The sequence below is a fragment of the Pinus tabuliformis genome, chromosome 2_1 (genome assembly GCF_031772625.1).
Source record: "Pinus tabuliformis cultivar Carrire ecotype Pingquan chromosome 2_1, CPIR1, whole genome shotgun sequence".
Lineage (NCBI taxonomy): Eukaryota > Viridiplantae > Streptophyta > Pinopsida > Pinales > Pinaceae > Pinus > Pinus tabuliformis.
Window position 1 is genome coordinate 965,628,598 of NC_142299.1, and position 15,936 is coordinate 965,644,533.

General features: G+C 44.2%; 1 protein-coding gene across 1 annotated transcript in view; it reads left to right on the forward strand.

The window, feature by feature from the left end:
• Nucleotides 1-4,735: 4,735 nt before the first annotated feature.
• Nucleotides 4,736-15,936, forward strand: part of LOC149203848 (uncharacterized) — a 35,100-nt gene continuing 23,899 nt past the window's right edge. Inside the window, exons 1-2 of the mRNA XM_089402005.1 lie at nt 4,736-5,403; nt 5,885-5,957. Coding sequence (XP_089258131.1) covers nt 4,736-5,403; nt 5,885-5,957 — 741 coding nt within the window. The remainder of the gene's footprint in view (nt 5,404-5,884; nt 5,958-15,936) is intronic.

Here is a 15,936-nt window from a genome sequence, read left to right on the forward strand (position 1 = left end):
TTCCATCAATAGATTATTTCTCGCCAGAATATCTTGATGAACTTGATCATAATCTCATACTTGACAGAAGAGCTATAACTTCAAAGAGAGGGAATTTCGAATACGTTTGAGTGGGACTCAAGCGACAAAATCCTTCTAAGCCAAATGGATATAGATTGAGAGGGTGAGGGAGTTATACCCTCACCTGCTGAAGAATTGGTAGTATATTTTCAGTTCCAGAAGGCTTCTAGTGGGGAGGAATGATCAAGTGATTAGTATTTAGCTCAAAAATCAAAGTTCTTAGAATTACTCAAAACCTAAACGACCACATCCACCTCGATGATACGACCCCAACGCAACTTGTTTCACTCAAAATGGAGTTCGTATTAGGAAGATACTGTGTTTTGTCTACTTTTCCAAACAGAAGAATCTTTAAAAAAAAGTACAGTAACTACACAATAAATAGTTCGTACTGCTGACATGGTAGGTGACTAGACAAGCCAAAGTGTTGGTCAATAGCTAATGGGATCTCACCAAGTGGTGCATTGAGGTTGTTCTGTAGTGCATTGAGTTGGCCTGATTTCACTGGTTGGAGAAAAGCCCAATGAGGAGGAGACATGTGGCAAGCCCGAAGGCCGCCACGTGTCCCTCCCCAAAGGTCGGGCATCATTGGCATGTAGTGGTAAAATTTATGGCAGGTCGGTGGAGTCGAACTGCGACCTTGCCCACATAGATCCAATGTCGTACTGTTCTACCACACCAATGGTTCTTAACATTCAATGGTCATAAATTCTATTTAAGTATAAATGGTTTGCAGTTGGTGGAGGAGAGGGCTAGCCCTACAGGACAACCCCCTCCCATGTGACCACTACTACATAATCGTCGAGTAACGGTTAACCAAAAATGTGAAAAATTAAGCGCTAATCACGACTAACATTAATTAAACATGAGCTTATCTAGTGATTAACCTACGGTTGAGTTGCCGGAAAATTTGGTGGTCCGACAAATTTGAAAATTCCTCCATTTTTGGCAGGATTATCTGGAGTTCTCCAGTTTTAGCAGAGTTTTCATAAGGGAAACTGGGTTTTCCATAACCTTTGCGATTTTCGACCAAATTAGGCTTAGAAAAAGTCATTCCTAGATGATTTTTATGTTTTGAGAACATTGAAGAAAGTTTCAACAAAAGTAGAGCATTGTAAACAACACGTTTTTCCATTTTGAGCTAATACAGATGCCCAAGCCATGGAAGCTCGACCAAGGAGATGTAACCAAAGAGGGATGAACTCCTTCATCAAAACACAGTGTTAAGTGTTCATTTTGATGGTTTTTTGTAATTTTGTTTGTTGTTGTTCATCAATTTACTTACACGCTATTTTTCTCATGAATTTGATATAAAACTTAACAAAAATCTACGTGTTCATTGATAAGCACCATAAAGGAAACCTATGCACATGAAGAAAATACTAAGCAGTTGTTTTAAATTTTGAAGTGGAAATTAGCACAGAAAAACTAACGTTCAAAAATAGATCATTATTGGTCTCCATGGCTTCTAAACAAGCTTGGATCCTTTGTATCTCCTCTTGGAGTTCTACATTAGCTACGAGCCTTCCTCCATGACCTTGTTCCCTTCTTTCTCGCATTGCCCTCTCTCTTTTCAATATAAAACACCGCCAACACAAAATGTATCTCTATCACAACCATAAGTCTGTCACAAACCCTCTCTAATAACAAAATTTTATCATAATGAGGTAGCCGTAAGACAAATTGTGTTCCATACACTAAAGAAATACACTATTGGAGGTTGTTACACAATAATTTGTCACCATTGGTCACCGTCCCTATCGCCCCGTTCCCGTACATTGGAGGACGCATTCCGGGACCTGTGAGCAGTGACATAACCCAAAAACACTTGCATTATGTTCCCCTGAGTATGTACTTCATGTTCCCTAAAGACACCTTCTGTAAATTATCCCTGAAAAGTGCTCTTTTTCCATTGGCGCAGGTCCACAGTGTCCTACCTGTGCCAATCACTGAGATCTTCAAAAGGGGGTGCGACCATTGGCGCTCTATCACAGAACAACACCCGCGCCAACCCAGTTTGGTAATGATTTTTGACAAACGCACGCCCATATGTTTTTCCCTTCAGATAAAAAAGTCTTTTGAGGGTAAAATCCATCGGATAGAGGTCGAGAGTCATCATCTATCCTTGACATCTATCCTTTCAGAGATAATGCCAATCCACAATGGGTGTCCTGGTTCATTAAATCTTCCTCCCTTCTCCATCTATAAATGTCCGTCCTCATGCATTAGACAAGCTAGTTTTGGAGTAATGCTAGTTGTGATTATGCTTGTCGTGAGTGATAGTGAAGCATAGAGAGGTTATGCTGCTGGAGAGGAGGTATATTGCAAGACACACATAGCTGCTCGCCCAGCCAGAGGAGAGGTTCAACGTCAGAACCTTGGTTGTAACTTTTCCCGTCTATTATTCATTAATGAACGACTGCTGTTATGGTTCCAATCTCATTGTCTACTATAATGATGTTTGATTTATTTCCTTTCTGACTGAAATATAGTTGTACCTTGGTGGATTTTATGCTTGTATCTGTTTCTTCCTTTGCATGTGCAGGTGTCCGTTCGCGAGGATCGCAAGGATTGTGACCTGCTGGAGCAAGGGGGCGGGAATCTGAACTCTGCTTCGACATTAGCGTTGGACTCCAGGTTGGTCTTCTTAATTCACCTTTAATGTACAACTAGGAACTTGCGTAGCAACGTGAATTGATTGTTGCTAGTTCTGTTTTAGGCTAGTGGGATCACCTCTTTCCGCAGAGGGGATTTACCTATCTAATAATTTGGCGACTCCACTGGGGAGAAGCTATTTGGAGTTTGTATTGCATGTTAATTTTCTCTTGTTTGCTTGAGTAAATGAGCTTTCTGGGTCAGTTTTGAGATTGTTATTTACTGTTTGATCCATCTGAACACTGTCGGCCCGACCTGGGGTCATGTTATTTATTTTTTAGGCCGCCAAGCTTTGTTGCCGCGTTTTTTACTCTGACAGTCGCGCCAGTTGGCGCATGTTGCCCAACAGTAACCTGCGCCAATATTTTGGTAGTGCAAGTTGCAGGCTGACAGCCGCGCCAGCTCTGTGAATTTTGCCTGTGTGCTTGTTGGAAGCTCTTTCGACTCGGATTTTTGTCTTTTTATATCTTTTGCAGCTTCTGGGAGTGTGTTGAAACTCTGTTTGACTGGTTGTGCCTTTATCCTTCAGTTGTTTACTTATTTCTATCGACTTTGTATTCCAGCACTAGAACATCTAGTGACTTTGCATGTCGAGCCTTCTGTGGGAAGTGCTGGTTCTTTGATTTTCCAGTCAACCTTTTGGTTGTTTTTCGCACATATCTAGTGGTTGTTAAAGCTTGATATTCTGTGCTTCGAGCAGTTCACTTCTAGCTTGATTGGATTTTATTTGACTTCATTTGAACTTAGATCACATGGTTCATTAAAAGTCTTTGTGTTTCTCCTTGCTTGGATAGTTCATCTTGGTGTTTCAGAATTGGTTCTATTTCATTGAGTGAACTTGGTTTGTTTATACTTGTGAATATCTCTTAAGATTTGTTTAAATGCATCATGCCATCTTAAAAGAAAGAAAAACAAAAGATCTTTTGCATCATATTAGTTAGCATTTATTGTTATTTGTTGCTTTTAAAAAGAAAAAGAAAAAATTTTCATTTCTTGTTATTAGCTGCATTAGGATCTTTGTTGTTTGCTGAGTGATCATTTCGTTTGTGTAAAGATCTCAACCCTCCTGTAGATAGAATTCATTGAATGAAATGACATAATTTTGGCATGTAGTTTGCATTTAGGAAGTTTTGAGAGATCACATACGGTAGGACCAAAAAACTGAAACATAATTGAAGATAAACTTTAAAATAAACTGAATGAACATAATAATGCATTGGAACCTAACGCAAACATTCTAGAGGTCTAGGTTAGAGACGTGTTCCGGCGTCTTTAAACCTGGTAGCTTACCGTCGAGTGGTTGGGTGATTCCTCCACGGTGAAACAATAGGTGCCAATACGGATTGTGCTCCCACGTACCGTCGCGTATACATTGGGAGACCCCTATAGGATTAAAACCTTTTATCCATAGGAAGCCGAGTCTGCCGCCTTACAAGCCGTAATGCACTGAACACAGCATTCGGGAAGATTGACTGCCGTACGGGAAGTCCTTGGTTTTCATCTGATTGCCAAGGTGTATAAGCAGTTTTACGGATTGTTTGGTAAACCTCTTGCCTAGTTCTCCAGAGCAGTCACTTTTGATCCTTTTTGGACTCTCTAAAAGAAAAGGTGCCAGTGAGCTTCTTGTCACTTCGTGCTCATTAAATATTCGAAGGAGACTAGAGTCATCTTTTTGTCCTTTTCTCGACTCTTAAAATATGAAAAGGTCAAGTTCAGTGTCTTAAAATTTTTTTTCCACGATAACATACTACCCGGTTAGATTTTGTTTGCGTTAGTCTGAGTAGGGTCTTGTCTCGTTAGATTGCCTAGGGTTTTGTAAAGTCCCATCCTGGCAGAATTACCAATTTCGTCTTCCGAGATACCGGTTGTGAGTGAAACTCTTTCTATTGTTCCAAGTATACAACCGCTCAATTCTTGTGCTCCGGGCGACGAGACTTATCAGTTTCATTGGAACCCTATTTGGGAACCTTCTGAAAACAGTATCCATTTTTGGGAATACACTTCTCCATTTCCTGCCGACATGGAAGACACATCCCCTACTACGACTGATGAATCCGGTATGCCAGGTGGTGAAAATCCCACCGCAATGGTCTCTACACCTGTCAGTGGCACTCCTACTGCTGAGAGGCTACCTCCAGGTTACAGAGCAATAAGCCATGTTATGTCTTCTCCCTTTCCGACCTCTATTTGGTCACAACTCAGTTTTTCCAACACGGGGCTTTTGACTCCACCAAATTATAGTACATCTGTTACCTCAGTCACAACCCCTCCAATGGTATCTGTGGCCTCGTCGACTCCTATGTTTAGTCAATCTTTATTCGGTGGTTTTGATCCTACATCGAATACCCCACCTGAAGGCCAATACGATCAGTATTTGCCACCTCATGGGTATTTGACGGGTCAACCGAATGTTGAGGTTTCAGTTCCATTGTCAATCGATTGGAGTTCCACCATTTTTCATGGTGGTCAAGCTTCGTATGCACAACTCGACAAACCACCTCAGCAAAACCTACAAGGACAATCCTTCCAAGGAAATCCTTTTGCCTCTGGTGGTCCGTTTTTCATCTCTCAACCTACTGGTAACCCAGGTCAACCTTCTATGCAACAAGCCCAACCTGGTATCCAGCAAGGTTCCCCTACTGGACACACTGGTCAATCCTTTGTTAATCTAAATCAACCCAATGTCCAGTATGGTCCAATATCTGGACAAGTTACTCAACCACTTGGTCAGCCTACTGTCCAGTATACTCAACCTTCTGGCCAAGCCGGTTAGCCTCAACCACAGTTAGGCCAACCAACTGCCTAGCCCTCTCAGCCATCTAGTTTGTTAGGACAACCTTCAGCTGCGCAACAACAGCTCCAATCCCAGCAGGTAGGCCAACCTCAGTATCAGCAGGTACAACCTTCTGGACAGGTAGGCCAACCTCAGTATCAACAAGGTTATCCTTCTGGCCAGATAGCCCAACCTACAGGACAGCCTACTGGCGCTGCTCAATCCGGTCCGTGGCCCCAATCGGGACCCCAAAACCCATCTGGTCTTCAAATGCAAGCTGGAGCTCAATCACAAACTTTTTATCAAACCCAGCCTGGTGCTCAAACTCAATTTGGAGTCCCACCACCGTATGGTTACCAGCAACCTGAAGGGCAACCTTTGTTTGCCCCATACCAGAATTACCAACAACTACAGGCGAATCCTTCGCAGATGTATCAACAGCCATATGGCGCATCTGCAGCATCGTTTGGTAATCCTTATGCTGGGGGGAAAAATACAAATCCCTACGGCCAATACGCTATGGGGCCAAATTCGTTCGGACAAAGTCCATGGGGGCAACCACCACCTGGTTGGAACCTTGGTGCTCCATCCTACCAGCAGCCCCAGATGTCTTTCAATCCTCAATTACCATTCTTAGCGACTTTAGAATTACCGGATGTGTCCAAATTGACCAATGATCCTATTCTTCATAATCCTTATTGGCCTCCGGTTCCAACCAAAATTCCTGGTGACTGTCCGAAATTCGATGGTAAAGCTAATGAAGATCCACAAGCCTATGTCATGACTTATCACTTGTGGTGTTCATCCAATTCATGGCTTGATGATTCAATTCGGCTTTGCCTTTCTCAAAGGACTCTCACTGGCTCTGCCGCTAAGTGGTATATCGAACTTAATCGCGGGTCCTTTCAGGATTTCAATTCTTTGGCTATGGCATTTCTTACTCATTTCCAGTTACCCATTCGATATGAAACGGGTACACACCTCCTCACTTCCTTAAGACAAACGACGGCTACGCATATCTCTGATCATATCCATGAATGGAGACGGCGTAGACGTATGATCAAATTTTGGATTCCCGACCAGCTTCTTACCGATTGGTTTACGACTTCGTTCGTTCCTCCAATAGCTCGGGATATTGCCATGGGAGCGTGTGTCACTGAAGAGCAAGCTATTGCGCGTGCTCAGTACCTCGATTTAGTCTATTATCAATCAGGTACATTATATGATTACTTTCCTGATGCCCCAAGACCAGGAACATCTAAAGCCCCGCCAACACCAACTGTTGACGGTATTATCGGTTCGGTTAGTTCATCCTCAAAGAAGAATCCCGCGAACCCTGGGAAGCAAAAATCGACTGCTTCAAATGAACAACCTTCCCAGGCACCACCCGTTTCAAATGTCACTTCTGAGGTTAATGCCGTCCAATCCAATACGGCAAACAAGGCCTCGAAAGAAAAGAAGAAAGGGAAAGTGAAAAATAAACCAGAGCAACCCAAACAGGAAGCCACTAAACCTCCAACCGAGGACGACGTTAAACGCAAACCCAAGTATCCTTGTCTTATCGGTGATGAGGATCACTATACCAAGGACTACCCGAGGCGGTCCGAAGTTAGTCGTTTGTTGAAGGGCGCCCCTGTGACTCCTGCGGTGGTCAAAGAGCCCTTTCCCACTCAACAAACTCAAAAAACTCAAATGGTGGCTGATCCTTCTCAGTCTCCCTCTTCCTTTGGTTCTCAAGTGTTTATGGCTGGTACGGTACCTATCAATATCAGTACTCGAACGAAAGATTATCCTCCATCTGCCGGGAAGGAGCCGGAGATTCCCTCTAGTGCTCCTCCGTTCAGTTCAGGTCCACTCCACATTGAGAGACCTACCACTGAGACGCCTCTTCGACCCCCTCCAAAAGGAGTACTCCGGAAATCCTCTTACAACCCGAATGCTCGTGCTGCACAACACTACAATATCGTTGAGGACTTAGCACAGACTCCGTCGGCTATGTCCGCTTTAGAAGTTCTCCAGAGTTGCCCTTCTCAGAGGAAGTCCTTGCTATCTGCCATTGGTGGCATAGACCCGGCTGATTCGGATTTAATCACTTTTGACTTAGAACGCCATACTCAGAGACTGCCTCCCCAAATCGCCTTCCTAATACAGGTTATCATTGATTCCAAGACCATTCATCGTACAGTAATTGATGAAGGTGCCTCAACTTGCATCATGTCTGTTGCCTGTTGGAAAGCTATTAGATCTCCAACGTTGAGCCAGTCTCCTACTACCTTGGAAGCTTTTGATGGAAGAGCGTCCCGTCCTTACGGTATACTCCCACGTTTACCCATCTCTTTGGAAGGAAATATGGTCGAGATGGAAGTCGAAGTCGTTGATGCTACTCTAACCTACAACCTCCTTCTCGGACGTAGCTGGATATACGCGATGCAAGCTGTCGCTTCATCTTTCTTTCGTATCATTCGTTTCCATCATCAAGGGAAGATCGTTACCATTGACCAGCTATCCTTCTTTGCTTCTTCTTCCGAAGGTACTATCCCGTTTGTGGAGCATACCTCCAAATTATCTGAGAGTCTGGGAGCTGGATTTTTCAAAGATCCCGCTCTTATGGGTGTTTTTCCGCTCCCTCCTCCAAATATCGCCTCTGTCAATATGATCACTACTGGTTCTGACTTGCGGATCATACCTCCCACAGACCAAGTAGATTCCTGGGGCGACCAGATGCCGTTGAGTCCTGCCAAGCTTAATTATGTTGAAATCATTGCTGCCTCGGCTCCCTCTTCTACGCTCACTCCATCCTCAGGGCTTCTAGACGAGGCTTCTTCGGATTCCTTAAGAGAAACATTCCTCTCCGACGAAGCCATTCTTGAGACCATGTCTCTAGAGGAACCTCCTTGGCATGATTCTCACCATCGTTCCTCATTTCTACCTGCCCAGCAGAATTTTCTGACTTGTCTCGAGCGGTTTGCTCCTTGTCTCCCATCACAAATCCTTCAAACGCCTATTCAGATTGATCAGGTATTTTCTGAAGGGAATATGGCGAACATTACGTAGACCCAACCCATCGACATCTCTGTCAAACCAGGGATTGTCAAGCATCTTCAAATTGGAGTCACTTGTACTCCAGAGGAGATTCAACTTTATTCCAACATTTTTCGCGAATTTCGTGATGTCTTCGCATGGTCCTATGAAGAAATGCCCGGCATTGATCCTAGTATAGTGGTGCATGAGATAATCACGTACCCAGGTGCTAAGCCTGTTCGTCAACGTTTACGCCCTGTACACCCCCGAAAGGCTGCAGCGATTAAAGCCGAAGTAGAGAAGCTTCTTAACGCCGGTTTTATTTATCCTATTCCTCTCACAGATTGGGTTTCTAATATTGTACCTATAACCAAAAAACAGGGTACAATCCGGGTTTGTGTCGATTACCGAGATATAAACAGAGCCTGTCCTAAAGATAATTTTCCCACACCATTCATTGATCAAATTATTGACGAGTGTGCTGGAAGTGAAATGTATTCTTTTATGGACGGTTTCTCTGGTTATAACCAGATCAATATTGCTCCCGCTGATCAACACAAAACTGCCTTTATTTGCCCATGGGGCACTTTTGCCTATAAGAAGCTCCCTTTCGGTCTAAAAAATGTTGGTGCTACCTTCCAGCGTGCAATGTCTTATGCGTTTCATGACATTCGACACATTGTACAGCCTTACCTGGATGATCTCCCTGCTCATTCAGCTAAATGTCAGGACCACCCTAAACACCTTTGCGAAATCTTTCTTTGCTGTCGATACTACCGAATTAGGCTTAATCCTCACAAATGTGTCTTCTGCGTTGAATCTGGCCGACTTCTCGGGTTTGTTGTTTCCCGAGAGGGAATCCGTTTGGATCCCCTTAAAGTCGAGGCCATAGTGAATCTTCCTCCCCCTGCTTCTTTACAGCAATTGCAAAGATTGCAGGGTAAAGCAAATTTTTTACATCACTTCGTTCCAAACTATGCCGAGGTAGCCAAAGGTTTTACATGGTTATTAAAACGCGATGTCCCTTTTCATTGGGATACCCTTGCTCAGGAATCTTTTGAGCGTCTCAAGGGTCTCCTTGTCTCTGCTCCATTACTCCGTCCTCCGAATTATTATCGTGATTACACGTTGTATTTGGATGCCGCCGATATCACTATCGGCATGGTTCTTGTTCAAGCTGACGATGATGGCATTGAACATGTTATTTATTATCTCAGCCGCAACCTTTTAGATATGGAAACTCGATATGCTTATATCGAGAAGTTGGCTTTAGCCGTGGTTTGTGCTGTCCAACGTTTCCGTCATTATATCCTGCTGCGAACAACTACCGTGATTTCTGATTGCAACCCCATGATGTATATATTGTCACGCCAGTTGCTGGGGGGCAAATACTCGAAGTGGATTGTTATCCTCCAAGAGTTTGACTTGGAATTTACCACTGCCAAGTCTAAGAAATCCCTTGTGTTTGCTGAGTTAATTTGCTCTTTGCCATCTTCTTCCTCGACCTCGCATGTAGAGGATCAAATTCCGGATGAGACCCTGTTCCTCATTAGCACCCTCGATCCATGGTACGGAGATATAATCACATATCTGCAAACATCCTCTTTTCGCCCGGGTGTGTCTAAAGACGCTCGGCGAAGGATTCGTCATCAATCTCAACCATACGGTATCATTGGAGATACATTATATGGTCTCGGCGCCGACTCTGTTCTCCGCCGTTGTCTTACTCTCGAGGAAGCTGAGCGGGTTTTGAATGACTGCCACTCTGGTGCCTGTGGCGGACATATGTCTGGATATGCTACTGCCCAAAAAATCCTTCATGCTGGCTACTTTTGGCCCTCTATCTTCAAGGATTTCATCCTTGCCGTCTGCTCTTGTCATGAGTGCCAGATATACCAGCGCAAAATGCGAGCGCCTCCTACTCCATTGCACCCTGTTGTCACCGTCGGCCCTTTTGCAAAATGGGGCATTGATTATATGACCTGTAACCCTCGCTCGGTCGGGGGGGCATGGGTTTATCATCGTTGCCGTCGATTACTTTACTAAATGGGCCAAGGCAATGGCTACATTAACTGAAGACGGTCACACAGCGGCGCAATTTTTATTCAATCATGTTATTTCGCGATTCGGCGTCCCTCAAGCCATCGTCACCGATCACGGAAAGCATTTTCGTAATCATATGATGTCGGAATTAACAACCCCGCTAGGCTTGCAACACGATAGTTCGACTCCATACTACCCTCAGTCCAATGGTCAAGTTGAAGCTGTTAATAAGATCTTGGTTACAATGCTTCAACGTATCGTTGGCGTGCATAAGTCTAACTGGCATTTGATGTTGTTCCCTGCCTTGTGGGCTTACCGAACCTCCGTGAAGGATGCCACTGGTTTCACTCCATTTCAACTAGTTTATGGACTAGAGGCTACCCTTCCAATTGAATGTGAAATCCCTTCATTGAAATTAGCTGTCGAGCTACTTCCCAACACCACTCCGTTAGAAGAACGCCTTCTTTATTTAGAACGGCTAGATGAGACTCGTTGCCTGGCCTCTTTGGCCATCGAAACACAAAAGAAGCGAGTCAAGAATCACTTCGATCAGACCGTCCGTCCACGTTCTTTCGTTGAGGGAGACTTAGTCCTGCTCTATGATCAGGCAAAAGATAAGCTAGGAGCAGGAAAGCTCGAGTATATGTGGCTAGGCCCTTACATTGTCAAGAAAGTTCTGCAGAAAGGGGCCTACGAGCTGATTGATTATGAAGGAAACCCTCTTGGGAAGCCCCGAAATGGGCTTTATTTGAAAAAGTACTATGCGTAATGCTAGTACATTTTATTGTGTACATACATGTACTTTAGTGTGTTATGTGTGTGTGTCAGTTTTCAAGACATAGCTACCACTTATTGTGTTTTTCGCTTCTTGTGCAGATGTTGGATTCACCTTATGTTGGTTTCGCTGATGGTGCCTGCCGCAGTACTCGCGATTTGTCCTCTGCGGCATGGGTGATCTACGATCCTCATGGCGAGCTAATAGATTGTCAGGGTGTGTGTTTAGGTCGTACTACTAACAATGTCGCCGAATACTGAGCTGTAATCGAACTACTTGCTAAAGCAATTAATTTCAGCATTCGCGCATTGATAGTGAACCTGGACTCTCAACTTGTTGTCCACCAGCTCAACGGGCAATATTCCGTCAGAAACCATCATATTCTAAGGTTGTATCTACGTGTAAGATTGTTAGAAAGGAATTTTGATTTTATCACATATCAACATGTTCCAAGACAATTAAACACATTATCTGATGCATTGGCCAATCATGTATTAGATAGACATTTGCATAATTTGTAATCAAAACAGTATATAAGCAAGCACATGAAAACACAATAATGAACCATAGGCGTATGTATATATATACGTGTGTGTCATAATGTTTGCGCCACGTGCATTACATAACCCAAAAAATAATACATGTCCAAGTCCCATACGGCCGCTGACAACATGTCTCTCAAAAATGTACAAAAATGAAACCTAGGCGTCTAAGCACGGTGATGCTCATGATAGCATGTCACCGCTCGCACCACACGTCTCAGCAGACGATGGACGCGAGTAGATACTCCCACCGTGTGCCTCTGATACGCTCTGGGCATGTCTGCCAATCTGCCATAATCTGGGATCCCTCGAGTAAGTGCCTCGAGGTTCTGTACTAGGTCATCATCCGCATCACCCTCTACCTGAGGGTCGGCAGCAGGTGCCCTCCGTGCTATATGAGACAAGTCAGCTGGTCGTTCTGCACCAACGTCTGCATACATATATATATTTGTTGTCAGAGACTGGCATGTATTACCAAAAAAAACTTAAATACATAAAAACATCAAAAACATAGAGAGTTCTTACCTAGCTCCTCGTCCCAGTCTTCCCCTGCAGGCAATGGGAGGTCTGGATCTCCAGTGAAATCAGTGCCCGCATAGGGCCAGTCCTCTACGACGATCATCTGGTGATGGAGCCAGATGAAGAACTCGGGCCTCCAGGCCATCTGCTGGCCCCCTCCTCCTCTGGGCATGAGTGGTGCCCATCGAGCCAACCTTGGCTCCCATGGCAATGGATCTGCCACTAGACCTCCCTGGATCCGGAATATCGGTAGTCGCTCCAGAAAAAATGATACTATGATGGATCCATATCCAAACTGTTTGTTGCCATCACGCTTACACTTGGTAAGCTGCCTTTTGATGTTTGTTGTCACTGCCGTGGCCCAATCAAACAATGTAGGATTCAGACACTCAGTTGCCAGCAGCAAGTGATTCTTGCTGGCCTCGTGGGGTGCCTGTACCCCAGCCGTCCGGGTGATAGTGAATAGTACCACTCGTAGCACCAGGTCCGGAATAGTGACAATATCCACCTTGGCACTGTTGGATCCAGTCTGTGCCCCAGGACAAACTCTTGCCATCACCTCTCCCATCTTTTCCCCGGAAGGCCTGCTTCCAGTCAAGATGGGTCGTGCACCCCGCCGTGATAGTCCAGTAATAAAGTAGACATCGGAGACATCCAACTCCAATGTCTGGTCCTTCAGGCGGAATACCTGATCTTCCGTGTCCCAAGCATCCACAATAAATCTCAGTAACTCAGGTTGTGCACGTAAATATGAGGTAAGGAAGAATTTCTTCAAGCCGCAATCTCTCAAAGCATCCATGCATGCATCATCCTCCAATGCCATGGCATCTATGGCCTCATGTTCCCTTTCTCTCCATTCTATAGCCATTCTGACCAATCCCTGCAACCAAAAATCCGAAGATGTCATCATTAGATCATTGATGAAACCAAAATCAGAGAAAAATTGCAAAACAAACGGTGGGATTTCTTGGAAAATCAATTCGCGCGGTTGGCGCGACTGTTTTCAGAACAGTCGCGAAAATGTCGCGCCTCCTTTTAGGAAAATAGCCCATTGGCGCGAACCCGCGCGGGAAACTCGCGCCAATGGGCGCAACCCTAGTTTTTGCAATCCCCCTTGCAGAGGATCATTCTGTGGATGGAAAACTGAATAAATGGAATGAAAATAGAGCTAAGGATGAGGCCTCTTACCTGCTTCAGACGGCGGCTCGAATGGTCTCCTGGATTGATCGCAATCAGCACTTGAACTTTGCACCCAAAACCCTCCAATGGTAAACTCACAAGGTAAAAAGTGAAAAGTAATTTTTTTTTTTTACCATTTCACTATTTATAACATTTTTGACCTAAAAATACATTAAAAATGATATTTTTTGAGTATTTTTGAATATATTTATGTCAAAGTGGGTTTTATGCTGTTCTTTGCATGATGACAGGGGTTGGTGCAACTCAAGCAACAAAACGAGCTCATTTTCCTACTTTTTCAGGCTCAGTAAAATAAATGAAAAGGTTACTCTAAGGTCTGCTTTCAGCTCTTTTTCTGACCGTTTAAAAAGGAAAAGATGGCCGAGTTACTCCTCTTGACTCGTTAAACGTTAATAAGGGGCGGTCGTTTTAAGTTCTTTTTGTCGACCGTTAAAACATAAAAAGATTACCGGGTTTTGTCGTTTCAAACTCGTTAATGGTCACGAAACGACGTGATTTTGACCGCTTTTTTACTTTTTCAGGTCGGAATCACTATTTATGAAAAGTACTCCTCGATCGTAATGGTCGGGCGGTTCTTTCGAGCATTGTTTTATACTTTTTCGGGCTCGAGAGACACAACTTTACGAAAAAGGACACCCCTGGAGTTTCCTTTTCTGCTGTCTTTTCAAACTCTCTAAACATGAAAAGACGCCGAGTTCTTCCTTTGTCAGACTCGTTAAAACCTGATGACATCGGATTTTGTCGAAATGACACACCACAAGCATATTCTATCCCCATCAAGCTTGTTAAAAATAATCGGGGTACTCGCCAGAAATGGTGGGGGAAAAGAAAATTTTGGAACCATAATTATTGTCGTGTCGGCAGTATGTCGCTCTTGAACATGGCACTTGTCTGCTTTCATGTCTGGATGGGGATATCTCATCTCATTTTTTCACTGGTCTCCGTGGATTTGGGTAATCCTATTTGACCTCTCATCTGCTCATTGCCTCGTCACCATGACCTCTGATCCATTGATGTCAAATACTGCCAATTCCACTGTCGTGCCGCCGATATGTTCAAGAGAAGTTGACCTCTGAAAAGAAACAACCTCCATCTGATAGTTCACATGATCTTGATTCACAACATTATCTCTCTGTCTCACGTCGATGATGTGGGAAACATTATGGCCCACCTTCGATCAAGGTCACTTCCTGTCGACTTCAGCTCATTATCCAGGAAGCTGATCTAGAGACTCCCTTCCGGTGCCTTGGAGCCTGCATGCCTCAATGGTAGGTTCTTCGTGTTCGATGTGAGGTTTTCATCATTGGCCTCCGATCGAATGATTCTACGGGTGTTCGACGCCAGCTCATTAATTCGCATGCCGTAGATTGTACCTATAGTACCTTGAGGGCCATTGTAATTATTGGTGGTACCTCTCGCGTCTGTTAACAGTTTCCATTATTGACTGGTAATCAGACGATGTTCATGCATGTTCGACTTCAGCTCATATATTCGCATGCTTGAACTTGTACTCTTGTTCGGTTCGAGATGGAGTGCAAGACCCTGGATTGTGTCTGTTGTAATCCAGGCGTGATTCTTGATACATGACTCATTCACTGGATGGCTGCGACCATACCTGAGTCAATTCATTGATCCTAACAAGATGGCTGCGTCCATACTATGGATCTAGATTATTTATGTACTCTCTTATGGATGGCTGCGACCATACCATGTACATCATGTAATTGAACTATCAGTCGTTCCTCTCAATGCAGATCTTCAGCGGCAGCTATATGTGTTCTTGTAAAGCATTTCACCCCTCTCTCCCTCTCGGGCCTCATGCTTTAGGGGGCATCTGTTACACAGTAATTTGTCACCATTGGTCACCGTCCCTATCGCCCTGTTCCCGTACATTGGAGGACGCATTCCGGGACCTGTGAGCAGTGACATAACCCAAAAACACTTGCATTATGTTCCCCTGAGTATGTACTTAATGTTCCCTGAAGACACCTTCTGTAAATTATCCCTGAAAAGTGCTCTTTTTCCATTGGCGCAGGTCCACAGTGTCCTACCTGCGCCAATCACTGAGATCTTCAAAAGGGGGTGTGACCATTGGCGCTCTGTCACAGAACAACACCCGCGCCAACCCAGTTTGGTAATGATTTTTGACAAACGCACGCCCATATGTTTTTTCCCTTCAGATCACGAAGTCTTTTGAGGGTAAAATCCATCGGATAGAGGTCGAGAGTCATCATCTATCCTTGACATCTATCCTTTCAGAGATAATGCCAATCGACAATGGGTGTCCTGGTTCATTGAATCTTCCTCCCTTCTCCATCTATAAATGTCTGTCCTCATGCATTAGACAA